The following is an 18409-nucleotide window of genomic DNA, read 5'->3' on the forward strand; positions in this document are numbered from 1 at the left end:
GGGTGCCATTGCCTTCTCCGTAATCAAGCATGATGGTAAATGAAAACTTTTTGGTCATGTAACATCTCAAAAATTTACCTCAATAGGATTCACAGGTCTGAAAACACTCCTATCTTTTAACTTAGCAATTTCACTTCTAGGAATTTTTACCAATCTTCCACAAAACTAGAAAAACATAGTAGGTCTATTCATAAAGATAAATGATTCACTAGGTGAAAAAACATCAACTGATTTAAAATTTGGCACTATCTTTACATTTTAATACCACAAAACAAGCACAAAGCAAAGACCGAAGCTGCTTTCCCACCCCCTAACAAAAAGACATCCCATAAAAAGTTATGTTTTAAAGTAGAGAATTAAAGATAGCAAAAGTGGTAACAAAAAGCAGTCAGAACAACTAGACATAAGGTCTGGTTATGAAGAGTCCTGAAAGTCATGGTAAGTTGCTTTAATTTTATTCTAAGATATGAGAATTTGAATTTTCAAAAGCAGATGTTATGTGTGTCATAATCTGATATTTTATTACTGACAATTATCATCTCATTTTATAGATGAGAACATTGTGGCACAGAGGTGTTAAATTAGACATGGGAGAAGAATGAGAGAAATAAGTATCAAAGATGACCCCAACATTTTGAGTAGGTAACAGGATGGACAGTGACACCATTTACTGAAGTGGGGAATCTCTAGGGGAAGAAGTCAAGTATTATATTACCTAAAAGAGAGGTTAATTAAATGATCAAGTAGGCAGCTGGCTATGTATTTCAGCACTCAGGAAAAACTATGAGGCAGGATATATATTTAGGTGTCACAGAATGCTAATAAGGAAATCTCCAACAGAGTATAGGTAGACTCAACCCGAGCCCACCAAAATTTGGAAGATTGAGAAAGAATAGAGTACACAAAAATGATTGAGAAGAAACAGACACTGAGGTAGGAGAAAAACTTGATTCAATGAAGATAATTTATTAGATAAGAACAGGAACAAGAAATATTAGATAGAAGACAGAAGAATGAAATAGTAGTATCTGTATATAGTTTGTCATCATATTGATATATATTTGCGTATCTATCAGGGCTGGCAGATAACAGAGTATGTTTGTAGGCTGGAGGGAAAATCCAACCGAAAGACAAACTGATGATGTGTAAAAGAGATGCCAGCTGCAGGAAAGAAGCCCTAGAGAACAATAAGAAGAGATGGAACCTGAGTCACAAGAAGTGGAATTAGACTGGCAAGGAAGGTCTCTTAAGAAGAAGAGAAAGGAAGACTGAGAACCTGAACACCAATGCAGGTAGGTTTGCAGATACAGTGATGCAAAGATGATGACAGCTGCATCCGATTTCTCAATGAAGTTTGAGGTGAGGTCCATAGATGAGAGTGGGGGCTGTGAGAGGTTTCCAATGAGTGGAAACACAGTATTAACAGGGAATGTGAAGAAGGAGTAGCAGCACTGCCAGACATTGTTGAAGCCCTGTTGAGGTTCATGACATAAATTTTGAGCAGTACATTCAACTGCCTGAGTGCAAGCAGAGTGACGGTGGCCAGTTGGTATTTTAGTCTGCCCATAAATGGGGAGAGGGACTAGAGAGTCAAGGATATTATTAATTCTTACAGGCACTCCTTACTAAAATCTTCGTCCTGAAGCCTGTGAGTTGTGAAGAAACAGTTTCACTTGAGAAAGCCGAAGAAGGGCTGTAATCAAGGGCAAGACAGCTATCTGGAACCTTTCAGAGCTTAAGAAAGAGGTTGAGGATTTAAAAGTTTGTTGAACACAGTTTCACAATTACTTTGGCCAGTAGACAGTGAGAAATAAAAATAGGAAAGTGGTACTCATGAAATCAATAAATAGAAAATGTCCTGACTTTGAGTTAAGCTTGGAAATTAAAATGATCTAAAACAGAATAAGTGAATAAAACCATTTCTTCTGGTTGATTAAGAGTAAGTAAACCCTAACATTTCCTTGATCCTGACAAAGCACAAAAGAAAACAGCACATAAATGAATTATTTTAAACTGTCCATAGAATTGTCCACTAATTTACTTAGTTTTTAAACTAAAAGTTCAACAGCTACTCACCACTACTATTCAAAACGGTCTTTAGTAAACAGATCAAAATTTTGCCACATACATATAACTGAATTAAATGAAACTACATTTGAAGTAGGAATAAAACTGAATGAAAATGCAGATTCATATCATGTGAAACAGATGCAGTAGATATTCAGGACTTTCAACTGCAAATACTTTTGCATATCTTAAAAACATATCATGTCTTCTGCTACTAGTTCTGATACAACTCTTCAGTCATAATTTTCTTCCATTGTAAACCTCCTATCCCAAAGCACTTTCTGTTTCCATGGGAAACACTTCTACGTGTCACATCCTAAAATCAAAGATTTGTGGGAAAACACTGTCACAAATAAATAACAGGGGCATAATCACCTATAAGGGCCATAAGTTCAGTAAAGTTGAGATCGGTTACACATCAATCACTGTTTTACTCCTAGCACTTAAGTGTTCCAGCAAGAAGCAGGTACTGTATAGGTGCTGGCTACCTGAAAATATAAAAATCTCTATATTCTGGGTAAGCTCAGAGCAGACTGATGAAATCACAATTCAAGATTATAACGTGATTCCATACTGAAACAAAAAGTTATGTATGCAGATAGACATAAATAGAGATGCCAAGCATAAATTTGATATTGATGAAGTAAGTAAGTTTAAAAAGGCTATGTCTGGAATAAAATACTTGTAAGTGATATGACTGACAATGACTTACTTTCCAAAATACAGCTCAATATCAGAAAAACAAACAACCCAATCAAAAAATGGGCAGAAGACCTAAACAGACATTTCTCCAAAGAAGACATACAAATGGTAAATAGGCACATAAAAAGATGCTTAACATTGCTAGTTAGTAAAGAAATGCAAATCAAAACTACAATGAGGTATCACCTCACACCAGTCAGGATGGCCATCATCAAAGAGTCTACAAATAATAAATGTTGGAGAGGGTGTGGAGAAAAGGTAACCCACCTACACTGTTGATGGGAGTGTACACTGGTGCAGCCACTATGGAGGACAAAATCAGAGTTCCTTAAAAAACTAAAAATAGCATTACCATATGATCCAGCAATCCCACACCTGGGTATGTATCAGGAAAACATGAAAACTCTAATTCGAAAAGATACATGCACCCTCATGTTCATCGCAGAACTGCTTACAATAGCTAAGACATGGAAGTGACCTAAGTGTCCATCAACAGATGAATGGATAAGGAAGATGTGGTATACATACACAATGGAATATTACTTAGCTAGTAAAAGGAGTGAAATAATACCATTTGCCACAACACAGATGAACCTAGGGATTATCATACTTAATGAAGTAAGTCAGACAAAGACTACTCACCACTACTATTCAAAAGGGTCTTCAGTAAACATATTTTACCATATGATATCCCTTATATGTGGAATCTAAAGAAATGATACAAATGAACTTATTCACAAAACAGAAACAGACTCACAGACACATAAAACAAATTTAGAGTTACCTGAGGTGAGGGATAAATTAGGAATTTAGATTAATAGATACACACTACTATATATAAAACAGATAAACAACAAGTACCTACTATACAGCACTGGGAACGCTATTCAATATCTTGTAATAAGCTATAAGAGAAATGAAATCTGGAAAGGTATATCACTTTGCTATACATCTGAAACTAACACAACATTGTATTGGGAAATCAACTATACTTTATTCAATCAACAGACTACGTCAGTAAGTAAAATAAAAATGTTAAGTGAAAATAAGCACTAAAATAGGCAAGTTCCCACCTAATCACAGTTCTTACCTCACAGGAAAACATCAAGAATTTAGTGAGATATTTTACAAAACACCAAGCAGATTGCTTAAGAAATAATTGAAAATATAATTATTAGTTACTAATGTTATCATCAAATGTTTAAATATCAGAAGCTCCATCAATGAGCCATTTTCCAGGGAAGGTGTGCAATCAGAATAGGCTACATTATACTCTGTTAAGGATCTCCCATCTCTGTAGCTACAATCAGGAAAAAAAAAGAATCTCCCATCTCTGTGCCTTGAAACAAAATAAGTTTAGTTTTCATTCATGCTATATGTCTATTTCAGGTAGGAAGGGAAGCCCTGTTTATTGCAGTCACGCAGGGATGCAGGTTAACAGAGCAGTAGAAATGGCAACCCACTTCAGTATTCTTGTCTGGAGAATCCCAGGGACGGAGGAGCCTGGTGGGCTGCTGTCTATGGGGTCGCACAGAGTCGGACATGACTGAAGCGACTTAGCAGCAGCAATCACTGTTTTTAATAATGCTAATCACCAGGCTGGATAAAAAAAAAAACTATGGAGGGCCTGACACTGGCAACTAGACATAGGGTATGTCACCTGAGGTGATACAGGTCATATTTATAACAAAAAGAATAGAAGTAATCACATGCCTTCTTTGTGACCAGGTAGGAAAACTGGATATGGGTAAAGAGCACAAATGACTACTAGGGAAGGCTAATTTATCTAGAAATCCATAGGAACAAGAAAACTATAGAAAAACAGTCTGAGACTTTGGCTTAGAAAGAATGATTACTAGATGTCATGGAAGAAATGAAGAAATGTACTACATCTATCAAACACTATCTACATTTTAATGGTCTTTGAATACACTGTTCCCTCTGCTAGAACATTCTTCCATTAGCCACACCATCTCACAACATAACCAAATGGGCAACTAGGTTTTTTCCTCTGAAGTCTTTAACATGAACAAAAACCATAAGCCCAAACACACGGATTAGCCATACTTAAGCTGATTCATATAGAAATAAACAATACAATCGTAAGAAATCTGAGTTACAATTTTAAGTAACATTTGTCCAGGAAACTAAAAAACTTGTAATTTAATGTTGTTCTTTTCTCCCAATCATAAAAGAGAAAAAATTAGGTAGCAAAATAGCTATCTATAAAGAAGAAATTATAAACATAAATTAGGGTGTTCCTTGATCCATAATAATTATATTAACACCTGACTTCTGATGACACACACTGCCACCTGGCCACAGGAAGGACACGTTATACAAGATGGGCTAATTATGTACTTTATCCCACTAGCCCAGGTAATTGAGTATTGTGGGCACATGATTCTAGTTAGGAACAATTAAATTCTTTCCCAGCAATTTTCCTAAATGCAGCCTTCCTGACTATTATATGTGTGGCTTTCTATCTGTTCTTCACTATACACATTCGACTATAGTCATTTAAATGGAAGCAACTGAACCTAGGGCTACTTACAGCCATGCTTTCCAGCACACGGGAAAGTCTATCTCCAACAGAAGATAAGGAGCAAATATTTAGAAACAAGCAGAAAAAGGTGGAAAATATTTAGAATTCAGTGGTGCTGGACAACTTAAGGTCCACCTTGACTGATTCCTGTAGCTCAACTAATGTTGAGGTCCACCTCAACTAATTCCTGTAGCTCAACATTACTCTAGTATATTTCCCATAAATTTCCCTCTTTTTGATTAAGCTGGATGAGTTAAGTTTCTGTTTTGACAAACACTGTTTTTGCCAAATAATGTATTTAAAAGAAGAGTTTGGTTTAGTGTCCATTGGCTGAAGAACATCGGAAGACCAGATTCCCTGTAGACGACAGGAAAACTAGGAAGAAATGCATCTGGCTACAAACATGCCCATCTAATTCAAGCTTCATAATGAATTCTGTGATTGGCTGGAAAGCCCAGATAAAAGGCTCAAATCGATTAACACTGAAAAACAGACATGTGAAAGAAATATTCATATGCTAGAGGTATCTACTATTCTGGTTATGTAAAAGGTTACATAAATAGTTCTATTCAATGTGTTATGAACAGAAGTTACCTGTGCTAATGATTTTTAAAAATCTGATAAGCAATAATCCTTATAAATTCAAGTAGCCAAATCAAGTTACCAAGTATAAATTGAAAAAGATAAAAACTTTTAACACAAGGAGGTAACTTTCACTGAAACTTGATATAGTCAATAGATCTTATTTACATAGATTCAACAAAGAAAAAAAAAGAAGAAGAAGAGAGGAAGAGAGAGGTAAAGGGTAAAGGGAAGAGAAATCATCATTGTATATGAATCTGCACCTCTGAGCATGGCAGGGCAGTGATGAATACCTGAGCAGAGATTAAAAGGTAATCAGAGGCCTCTTTTTGTCATCAGGGTACAGGAGAAAATAGCAGTTGCAGAGCATTTAGAAAACATTTCCTAACAGGGATTATAAACCTACCACAAAATAAAGCTATGATAGTGACAGAGAACTTAAGACTATTCTGACATCTGTTGAAATCTTATTCTGCTTAAACTTTTAAGATAATTTTCTTTGATCAAAGAAATGAATAATTCTTTCCTTTATATACTTTAGGAATCTATTGTGATAATCAAGTAACAATATACCCTTTTCTATTATGAGTTACAATATGAAGATGTACATGCTTGTTTTATATTAACTTTTAAGAAAGTTTAAAATAAAAACAAATCTCAAACATATTCAAAACTACATTTTAAAAGGACATGTTAAAACTTTAAAGGGAAAAAAGCAATTGAACTCTTTCTCATTAATATTATTAGTTCAGTCTATTTATGAGAGTTCTCAACTTTTCTTAACTAATAGCAAAAGGCCCTACCTGAAAGTATACACATCTCCCAGGTTCTAGGTAATCTTAGCGTCAAAAGTCCTTTCAGGTAGCTCTCTTTACTCCCAAATCTTTAGTGAGATCACCTTTCTGACTCAGGTAATGACAAAAAAGGGCTTCAGTCTATCTTCCAACTAGGATGCTACAACTTTTTGCTCTCCTGAACACAGTTACAGCAAAAAAAAAAAAAAAAAAAAAAAAAAAAAGGAGTGAGGGAGAGGAGAGAATCACAGAGAACACTTCTTTGCCTCATTGTGAACTTATATGACTATCATTCCCTAATCAGATTAATTCTCTTAACATAATATTCAAAACATCCAGCAAACAATTCAAAATTACTCAGCATACAAAGAACTTGGAAAACCCCCAAGTCATGTGGAAAAGACAAGCAAAAATTACAAACTCCAAGATGACCCAGATGTTGGAGTTACCTGACAAAGACTTTAAAGCAACTTTAATAAAAATGCTTCAACAAGCAATCAATATACTCTAGAAGCCAATGGAAAACTAGAGTCTCGGAAAACAACAGAAGACAGTAAGAATTACAATAACAAAAATTTTAAAACTTGATGGATGGGCTCAACAGAAGAATGAAGATAGAGGAGTCAGGGAGCATGAAGGCAGATCAACTGAAATTATCCAGTCTTAACAGAAGGAAAAAAAAAAAGAGATCAAATTTTTTTTTAAAAATTGGGGTTCTACAGGACAACAACAATAAAGTCTAACATTTGTGTCACTGAACTTCCAAAAGAAAAGGAGAATGAAGCAATTAAAAAATATGTGAAGAAATACTAGTTGAAATCTCCTCAAATTTGACAAAACACATAAAACTACAGATTCTGAAAGATGAGTCCCAAAATGGATAAGTACACAGAAACATATACCACACACATCAAGTGTTGAAAACTAAAAACAAAGCATTATCTTGAAAGCAGAGACAAATGACTCATAAACTACATTTCAGATGACTACAGGTGTCTCAAAAGAAACCATGAAGGCAGAAAGTAGTAGCACAACATTTTAAAGTATTTAAAGAACTGTCAACCTAGTGTTTTATACCCAGTGAAAATATCTCTCAGCAATGAAGTAAAATAAAGATATATTCAGATAAATAAAAACAAAGAAATTTTGCTGCCAAAAGAATTACTAAAAGAAATTCTTCAAACAGAATAGAAACTGTATCAAAAGGAAACTTTAAAGAGCAGGAATGAAGAGCAAAAAAAAGTAAATATCTGGGTAAACACAATACATTAATCCCCTCCTCTTATACTCTTTAAATATGTTTAATAGTTGAAAGAAAAATTTATAGCATTTCCTAATGAGACTTTACATAAAGGAAATGTCACATGCAAGACAAGAAGAACAGAAAAGGAGTTGTTGGTGGTGGGGGGAGTGCATAAAGAGGCCTATATAGTAGTAATATTTCCATAATCCACTTAGCGGAGAAGAGAATTTATTCTAAGCAGACAATGAAAACTTTATTATATATACTGTAATTGCCAGAGCAACCACTAAAGAAACTATTGAGAGATATAACTAAAGAAAATAAACACACTAGGTAAATTTAAAATGGAATACTAAAAGAATATTCAAATAACCTAAGAGAAGGCAGGAAAGGAGAAACAGAGTAATGAAAAACAGAGGAAACTAACAGAAAATGAATTACTAAACTGGTTAACCTAAATCAAAACACACTGGGATTCCCTGGTAGCTCAATGGTAGAGAATCCACCTGCCAGTGCAGGAGACATGGGTTCGATCCCTGATCCATGAAGATCCCACATGCCACAGAGCAACTAAGCCTGTGTGTCACAACTATTGAGCTTGTGCTCCAGAGCCGGGAGCCGCAACCACTGAGGCTATATGCCACAACTACTGAAGCCCATGTTCCCTAGAGCCTGCGCTCCACAGAAAGAGAAGCCACTGTAATGAAAAGCCGGTGCACCACATCTAGAGAGTAGCCCCCTGCTCACTCGTTGCAACTAGAGCAAAGTCTGTGCAGCAACAAAGACCCAGCAGAGCCAAAAATAAGTAAACAAATAAACTTTTAAAAATACATCATTATATTAAATGTAAATAGTGTACAGATACAAATGAAAAAATAAAGACCATCAGAAGGGATGAAAAACATCTAAATACACAGTTTCTACAAGCAATTCACTTTAAATATGCATCAGAATCACTCAAAGGGCTTCTTAAAATACAGACTACAGGGTATCAAGCTCAGAGTTTCTGATTCAGTAAGTCTACAGGAGAGTCTTCATTTTTAACAGATTCCCGTGTAATGCTGCTGCTGCTGGTATGGGCATCACACTTTGAGAACCAGTTTTTTAAAAGGATGTTTCATAATTCTAAAAAAGTTATGTTAAAAGATATGAGGTCAGTTCTCTATAGATGTTGTTGATTTCCAGTTTTACTAATCATCCCTCTCAAATGTACAAATAGTGTACATGGGTGATGGACAAACTTTGGTTCCTTCTGTGTCTGAAAATATCTTGGTGAGGTATGGGATTCTTAATCACAGCTGTTGTTTACCTCTCAGTGTTGCCACTGTTGACCTGATTATCTTTCCTTTTTGTTCTATCTGAGCTTTCTTTCTAAGCTTCTGATCATCTTTATCCCTAATATTCAGTAATTTCACTATGAAGGATAACTTCTGCTTATTATTCTGCCTTTCAGTATACAGATTCAAGTCTTTCTTCAGGTCTGGATATAGTTTTCTATTATTCAGTTAACTATTACTTCCCTGCTTCTTTTTTCCTTCTAGAAATCTATTAATTCATGTTAGATCTCCTGAGTCTATCCTCTAAGTCACGTACATTTTTACTAATGAATTCCATTTCTGTGTATTTTCTTTTTACTGATTAACAGTTTATGTACCAAACACTCTTCTAGGCTTTAGGCGTGTAACAAAGCTCCTCCCCTCATGGAGTATACATTCTATTAAGGGAACAAATAAACAAGAGAACAACTGTATAATTTCCAGCAGTGAATCAATGCTTTGAAAGAAATTCAATCAAGGTAAAAGACAGAGAGTAGGGAGAAGGCTCTTTTGCTTTATTTCTAAAATTGTATTTATTTATTTTGGCCACACCACGACCATGTGGCATGTGGAATCTTAATTCCTTGACCACAGATTGAATTAGTGCCCCTGCCATGGAACTGTAGAGTCTTAACCATGGGACAACCTGGGAAGTCCCGAGAAGGCTCTTTCAAAAACCGTAGGCTTGTGGTTTGGAAAGGTCTTGTTAAAGAGGTAGTAACATTTGAACAGATATGAGAATAAAGTGAGAAAGCTGGTGAAAATATTCTTCAGGTAGAGAAAAATAGCAATTAATGAAAAAAGCCCTAGGTTACAAGTATGCTTGGAATATTCTACAAACAACAAGAAAGCCAGTGAGGCTGATGTGACGTAAGAAAATGCATACAGTGCAAGACAATAGCTCTCAAGCTTTATGAGTATGCTCTCATGATCCCTTTACACTCTTAAATTATTGAGGCTCCTCCAAACTGCTGTTTCTGTGAGCTAGAGCTAATGATATTTGCCCTATTAAGAAATCAGACTGGGAAATTATTTTAAAAATTATTTGAATAAAACTATCATGTGTTAAACAACTTTTTTTAAAAAACAAAAAACAAGTCCACTGTCCAAAACAAGCAAAAAATTTAGTGAGAAGAATGGCACTGTTTTACATTTTTGCAATTCTCTTTAATGACTAGTTTAATAGAAGGTAGCTGGATTGTCACACCGGTTTCTACATTAACTTGTAACAATAACACAGATCATGTAGCATCTGGAAACTTGATTCTACACTCAGGAGAATGAGAGAGAAAAAGGTAAATTTCATCTTAGTATTATTAATAATTTTGGCCTTACAGATCTCCTAAAAGGAGACTCGGGACCTCCAGCTTCCCTTGGACCACATTTTGAGAATCACTGGTTTAGAAGATGAAGCTATAGAAGCTGGTAGGGGCCAGATTATATAAACCTTGAAACCACAGTTTAAAGTTCAGGTTTTCTTTTAAGTGTAGTTTTCTAAGCAAATGAGTATCATTATATAAATTACATTTTAAATAATTACTCCTACTGGTATGTACAGAACAAAATATAAGGGGGCAACATCAGTTGGAAGATTATTGCAATAATTGGGGAGATGACAGCAGCAAGGACTAGGATGGTGGCAAAGAAAACAGTGAGAAGTTATCTGGTTTAAGAGGTACGCAAAATCCCCTACATATGAATGAGTTCCATTCCAAGAGTGTGTTCATAACTCCAACAAAATTAGCCTATGTAATCAAGTAACACAATCAGCTATATAGGACTGTACTGTAATGGGTTTATAATACTTTTCACAGAAATGATACATAAAAAACACAAAAAATAAACATTTTTAATCTTACAGTACAGTATCCTGAAAAGTACAGCAGTACAGTACAACAGCTGGCAAACAGGCTGGTAGCTAGTGAACAGGCAAGAATTACTGCCTGGAGGAGGAAGCAGGGGTTGGGAGATGGTAAAGCTGAAAGACTGTCAATAATAGGACTTTCATACATTGCACATTCACATATTTTAAAGTTCACTACTTGAAGGTTACTATGTTGAAGACTTACTGTATTTCAAAGGTAGAGCCAATGGAGCTCACTGGAAAAGTGGATTTCAGATGTGAAGAAAAAAGATCTTACTTGATCTTCCGGAACACATATTCAGTTCTGAGCAGTGGTTTCTCTTTTTCAGTTTCAGGTCCAAAAGTTATACATTTGGAAATTAGTACAAGAGAATATTATCTTGGTTCCATGTTTGAAATACATCCTAGATCAGATTACTTCTTACCATTTCCCCTTCTAGTCCAAGCTACCATCATCTCTCCCCTAGAATCTCCACTAATTTGTTCACTGAACTCACGGATGACTAAAATAAAAAGAAAAACAGGCAACTGTGGATAATGCATTACCATATGGTTGCGGAATTAAAAACATGTAACTCCATTCAGAATACCATTAATCAAACAAAAAACTTAAACCCTATATCAAAATATAGGCATATGAATATATTTATATGCTTTATATTGAAATATGTATCTCCTTCTTTCCTTAAATCATTTTCCATTTTAACCATTTTCAATTAACAACCTTTTTCAATCAACTGGCACTGACTGCATGATCAACTTAAATAGCAAACGTAACTAGCAGGATAGCTGTTCATTTGCTTTAAATACAAGTGAGATCACAACCTAAGGGACTGCAAGTTCAAAGACTACAGCTATGGAGATAATACACAGTAATAATCAATGAAAAATCAAGTAAACCTTAAACTGACAAAATCTTCAAATAAGAAATACTATGAATATATGTATGTGTGTATATATAGGATACATACATACACACATCCTAGAAAACTTCACAACTGAACAAAGAACAGAATGTCTACAACCCTTTCTATTTAAAACGTGACCAAGTTCTAGGTCCAAACCTAGAAGTGTAGCCAACTTAGTTTTTATCTCATTTAAGAAAAAACATTATTTCTCTTTTTTTGTTTTTAAGCACAACTGAACTATCTGCTTCCAAAGAGAATATAAAGGATAATTTTCCTACAGCTTTCTGCTATGAAAAGCAAAGCAGTCACTTGATCTTCCTATTTCCTGGTCACCCCTTGGCAAACATTCTGCACTGTTATCTTACGGAGTCTACCTTTAATATAGTTAGGATTTAAACCACTGAATTTAGAATCCACCACAGGTAGGATGTCCTATGTTCTCTTATTTTACTAGATCATATTTAGTCACACTCTGTAACATCTCATATTATTCTCTCAGGGCAATTCTGTTTTTCTTCCATGGTGCCTTTAGTTACTTTTTCAATCAGCCATGTGCGATATTTTGGGGCTTAACCTTTAATCTACAGTACTTATTTTTCAAGGTTTCTAAAGTATGTTTTGAAGTATCTCCAGCTATTTAATACTGTTCAAAGATTCAGTAAATGTGAGGCACTGTCCCTATTCTTATAGTATAACGGGGTTACTTAAAACTATTCCAAGCCCACATTTTGTTTCAGTTCCCTTGTCTATGAAGATGAATAACCACAAAATACATTATTTTGGTTTTCAACCTTCCTGATAAACTGTTATATGTACTTAAATGGTGACTTTTTTAAATTACATACTTATTCACAGATCTCTCTGCCTACTAATATAACTAAGTCCAGTATGTACATGCTCTGTATGTAAAATAACAACAGGCACAGAAATAGGTGTGTTTGTAAAAACACACAATAAAATAGTAAGTATCACTTACTAATCAGGTTACATGTATTAACTCATTATATCACTACAACAGAATAAGATAATATGTATTCCATCTTACAGATGAGTGGTAAGGCTCAGCAAGGTTAAGTAACTTGCTCAAACTCATAAGAAGAGGGATCTGAATCTAGATCCATCTCCTTTAGCAATTAGAAATGACAGTATCTGAACAAAGGCTTCGAACAATGTACCAGCTACAATAGACTTTAACAATGGAATTTAACAAACATATCCACTATATGCAAATAATTACAGGCTTTAGAGATACGGAGATAACCAGACTCAATTTTTTAGAAAAAACATAAGAGTTTAAAAGGAAACATAAGGTATCTTTTACTTCTGCAGAAGCTACCAACTTAAGTCAGGTTCTCACTACAGAAAGACTCTTAAAAGTTTCTAGTTTCAGGATCCCTTTAGAGTCTTAAAAATTATTGAGGCCTTATTCATGTAGGTTATAGTAATCAATATTCACCTATATTAAAATTATATCCAAGAAATTTTTATACGTAATTCACTTAAAAATTACAACACGTTCATTAACACAAATTATCTAGTTTTTACGAAAAAACATAACTACACTTTCCAAAACAACAAAAAACAGTGAAGATGGAAACTGGCATTCTTTTATAATACTAATTAATATCTACCTTAACAGAAGACATCTGAATTCTCATATCTTCTGCATTCAATCTGCGGCACTATGACACACCACATCACTGTATATTCACAAGAGAATGAGAGTGAAAATGCAAATAATGTCTTAGTATTATAAAAACAGTTTTGACTTAAGGACCCTCTAAGGGTTTCAAGAACCCACAGGCACTCTTTACTATTCCTTAATAATCACTTTTCAAAATTTATAATTATTAATTCAAATATGTGTGTGCAGAAATGGCAGAAAGCGAAGAGGACCTAAAGAGCCTCTAGACGAAGGTGAAAGAGGAGAGTGAAAAGGCTGGCTTAAAACTCAACAATCAAAAAATCAAGATCATGGCATCCGGTCCCATCACTTCATGGCAAATAGATGGGGAAACAATGAAAACAGTGAAAGACTTTATTTTCTTGGGCTCCAAAATCACTGCAGATGGTGACTGCAGCCATGAAATTAAAAGACACTTGCTCCTTGGAAGGAGAAGGCAGTGGCACCCCACTCCAGTACTCTTGCCTGGAAAAACTCATGGACGGAGGAGCCTGGTGGGCTGCGTGTCCATGGGGTCGCTAAGAGTTGGACACGACTGAGCGACCTCACTTTCACTTTTCCCTTTCATGCACTGGAGAAGGAAATGGCAACCCACTCCAGTATTCTTGCTTGGAGAATCCCAGGGATGGCGGACATGGGTGGGCTGCCGTCTATGGGGTCGCACAGAGTCAGACACAACTGAAGTGACTTAGCAGCAGCAGCAGCAGCTCCTTGGAAGAAAAGCTATGACAAATCTAGACAGCATATTAAAAAGCAGAGACATCATTTTGCCAACAAAGTCTCTGTAGTCAAAGCTATGGTTTTTCCAGTAGTCATGTACGGATGTGACAGTTGGACCATAAAGAAGGCTGAGCACCAAAGAATTGATGCTTTCAAACTGTGGTACTGGAGAAGACTCTTGAGAATACCTTGGACAGCAAGGAGATCAGTCAATCCTAAAGGAAATCAACTCTGAATATTCACTGGAAGGATTGATGCTGAAGCTGAAGCTCCAATACTTTGGTCACCTGATGTGAAAAGCCAACTGCCTCTGATGCTGGTAAAGAGGGCAGAAGGAGAAGAGGATGGCAGAGGATGCGATGGTTAGATGGCATCACTGACTCCATGGACATGAGTTGGAGCAAACTCTGGGAGACACTGAAGGACAGGGAAGCCTGGTGTGCTGCAGTCCATGGGGTTGCAAAGAGTCAGATACGACTGCACGACTAAACAACAATATGTGTGCACAGATTTTGTTCAAAGTCTGTGTTAACTCCGGGCTATAGGTTCTATAGTGACAGCGACTATATCTATTTCTATATATAAATATGTCCACAATGTGTACACACAGTGCCCAGCACACAGTCATCACATAAATATCTGCTGGATTAACATATTACAATACAAACAAACTACTCTCTTCAAAAGAAGGTAAAGGGACAATGTGTATCAGGAGGCAAATTTGGAAAGCTTCATATTTGACCTGGATCCCAAAGGATAGTCTGAATTTTATTAAGTATATGCGGTTAGAGTACTCTAGTCATAGTAAACAATCATCAGTGGCATCAAGGTACAGGTTATGTTCAAATTAACTATTGCCATAGTTTGGTCTGGCTATAGCATTGGTGATAAAGGTGATAAAGGTAATAAAGTTAGGCTGAAAATTCTTCAGTGGAGCTTGGCTTTTATTTTAAAGACATGATCAAATGGTTAACACCCTAGGTTTCAATTCTGTATCACCATTTACTAGATGAACTGTTGATAAGTTTATTCCAAATCTTTTTCTGTTCATACTTCATAGGTTATTTTAATGGCTTTATGAGACAATCATTCCATGCATTACCTTGTTTACTATCATTACTCTAAACTACTACCTTTTCTCCCTGAATTACTATTTACAAAGGCATCCTAACTGGTTCCCCCACTTCTTTTGCCCTACTTCCATTCCTCTCATATCCTTTCTCCACAGTCAGAGTGAAATCTCTAAAACACAAATCTGATCACAATCATTCTTGCTTAAACCTTTCACCGGCTCCTCAATGACTCATAATAAAACCTGAAGTTCTTAGCAAAGCATACAAGATCCTAAAGGATTTTGCCCGTCTATCTCCTGCCTCATTAGGCACTATTCTCTCCATACCTTACTCAATAAACTCAACCACAATGGTGTTTCAGCAGCAAACCTTTACCGCTATTCCTTCTTCCTGGAAAACTTGGCTCAGAACTTTTCCAAGCTAGCACAACTTGTTCAGATAGAAGAGATTTTTACATTTCACTTCCTCCAAGAGGCCTCTCCTCACTAACCTCCTCCCAATCTATACTGCGTACTCATTAAACTCTTATAGCTGCTGCTGCTGCTAAGTCGCTTCAGTCGTGTCCGACTCTGTGCGACCCCATAGACGGCAGCCCACCAGGCTCCGCCATCCCTGGGATTCTCCAGGTAAGAATACTGGAATGGGTTGCCATTTCCTTCTCCAGTGCATGAACAGGAAAAGTGAAAGTGAAGTCGCTCAGTCATGTCTGACTCTTAGCGACCCCATGGACTACAGCCTACCAGGCTCCTCCGTCCATGGGATTTTCCAGGCAAGAGTACTGGAGTGGGGTGCCATTGCCTTCTCCGAAACTCTTATAGCAGATAATCGCAATTCAGAATTTGTGTGCATGTATATATTTTTAAACTAATTTTTTAACGGACAGCTGATAGCAGAGACTTATCTAAGCCAGCACATACAGTAACTTTTTTAAATGCAGTTTTTGTTACAAATGTCTTTTGATCTGATTAGATATATATTTTAGGTTGTTTACTCTGGCAACAATGTTTAAGTTAACTAATAAGTCAGAGAGGTACTAGAGGCCAACTCTCATTAAAAACATGCTACAACTATCAGCAAGAAGTAATGAGAATCTGAACTACTGTTGATCAATTTAGTATCCTACGAAAACCCTGCTTTGTAGCAAGGAAGAACTTATGGTTCTGAGAGAGTAAACGGCCATTCCAAAAGAGAAAGTTTGAAAACATTTTGCCTAATAATTCAGCTATAAGTTTAGATGACCAGAAAAGTAGGGTGCTAAGAGAAATTGCAACCCCAGCTCTACAAAGTAAATCATTACAATTGTAATCCTGAAGTCCGATAGTTGGTTAATTGAAAAGGTTAGTTAAATCAGGGAATCCTAAGCAATGATAAAACCATAATCATTTTATTTCAAGAAACATTTTCTCTGTTATAAAAACTCTTCAAGACCATAAAAAAATTCTTAAGAAAATTAATCAGCTCTTCCTAACAACACAAATATAATTCTGATACCAAAACTGGGTAGAACAGTACAAGAAAGTTATAGACTAATCTCATTTATAAGCACAGATGTAACAGCACTAAATAAAAAGTTGTATGGCAAATGTAATGAATTAAATTACATTAGTAGAAGAAGAAAACCATACAATCACCTTAATAGATGTGGGTAAAAAAATCTGACAAAATTCAATACCCATTTATGATTGAAACACACACACACATAAATCTCTCAAACTAGAAACTGCATCACCAAGCATATAGAAGCATTCCCATCAAAGATAGGAGAAATAAAGATGTAGTGATATAGATCACTACAACTTTCAAATATTGTATGCAAGACCCTAAGCAGTGTGTGAAAACAAAGAGAGGCTTACGCGTGGGAAAGGAAAAAAGAAAACAATCATTATTTGTACATATGAGTATTACTTAAAAATCCAAGACAATCCACTGATGAATTTGAGAACATGACTTCTATAAGAATCAGATTTAAAAAAAAATCAATGTACAAAAGAAACAATCGGTTCCCTACAATAAATTTTTTTTTTTAATCCCATTTGCAGTAGCACAAAAGATTCTTGGGAATAAAACTAATCCCCCACTCCTCAAAGTATAAGAATATTATACAGAAAACTAGAGACATTTATTTAAGGAAATAATGGGACTAAAATAAATGAGGATCAAGACCATGTTCATGAACTAGAAAATTCAATTTGTAAATATCTATGTCCCCATATTAATATATAAATTTAACACAATCACTATGAAAATCCCAGTAGGACTTTTTATAGAACTTGATAACTTGATTTGCATTCCTGAACAATATAGTTAATTCCATTCGTTTTTGAACTTTTTATGAATAGAATCATGAAAAGAATCTTCTGTGATTTTCTAATGTTTGACTAAATTATGTTTGGGAGATTCATACGGATCGATGGAGGAGATAGATTTTCTATCTGAACAATATTTTTATTCCATAAATGAATATACAATGATTTATCTATCCAATGAACTATTGATGGACACCTGAGTTTTGTGTCTGTATACTTTGGGGTTAATAGGAATAATGCTGCTATGAACATTTTTCTATAAGTAAGCTTCCTAGTCCATATATTGACACATTTCTCTAGCACAATGGTTAGTTCTCAAAGTATGATTCCTTGGCCAAGTTCCCATCACCTAGGAACTTGTCAATAACACAAATTACCAGGTTCCATTCCACTCCAACTGAATCAGAAACTCTGGGGTGGGCCCAGACATCTGTCTGCACCCCGACAAGTGATTCTGATACACACTCAAATCTTACAACCACTGGTCTAGGGTAACTGCCTAGCAGTAGTATTGTAGATTGTAGAAAACTATTATTTTGCAAAGTGGTTTATCAATTCACACTTCTACCAGCAGTGGAAGAACTCCCATTGCTCCAAATCCTTGC

At 35.6% G+C, this 18409-nt stretch overlaps 1 protein-coding gene across 26 annotated transcripts in view; it reads right to left on the reverse strand.

Annotated features, from left to right (window-relative positions):
* BRAF (B-Raf proto-oncogene, serine/threonine kinase) overlaps positions 1–18409 on the reverse strand; it is a 180857-nt gene that overhangs the window by 126325 nt on the left and 36123 nt on the right. For 5 of the 26 annotated variants that reach the window (XR_014066799.1, XM_081534331.1, XM_081534332.1 and 2 more), the window contains one exon: positions 13653–13721. The exons of the other annotated variants lie outside the window; for them this stretch is intronic. Coding sequence is in view for 4 of the 5 variants with exons in the window: in XM_081534331.1 (XP_081390457.1) it covers positions 13653–13679 (27 nt within the window). In the remaining variant the exon portion in view is untranslated. The remainder of the gene's footprint in view (positions 1–13652; positions 13722–18409) is intronic. 26 annotated transcript variants of the gene reach the window in all.

This window comes from Giraffa tippelskirchi, chromosome 10 (assembly GCF_054371585.1).
Source record: "Giraffa tippelskirchi isolate mGirTip1 chromosome 10, T2T-mGirTip1v1.2.pri, whole genome shotgun sequence".
NCBI classification, from domain to species: Eukaryota; Metazoa; Chordata; class Mammalia; order Artiodactyla; family Giraffidae; genus Giraffa; species Giraffa tippelskirchi.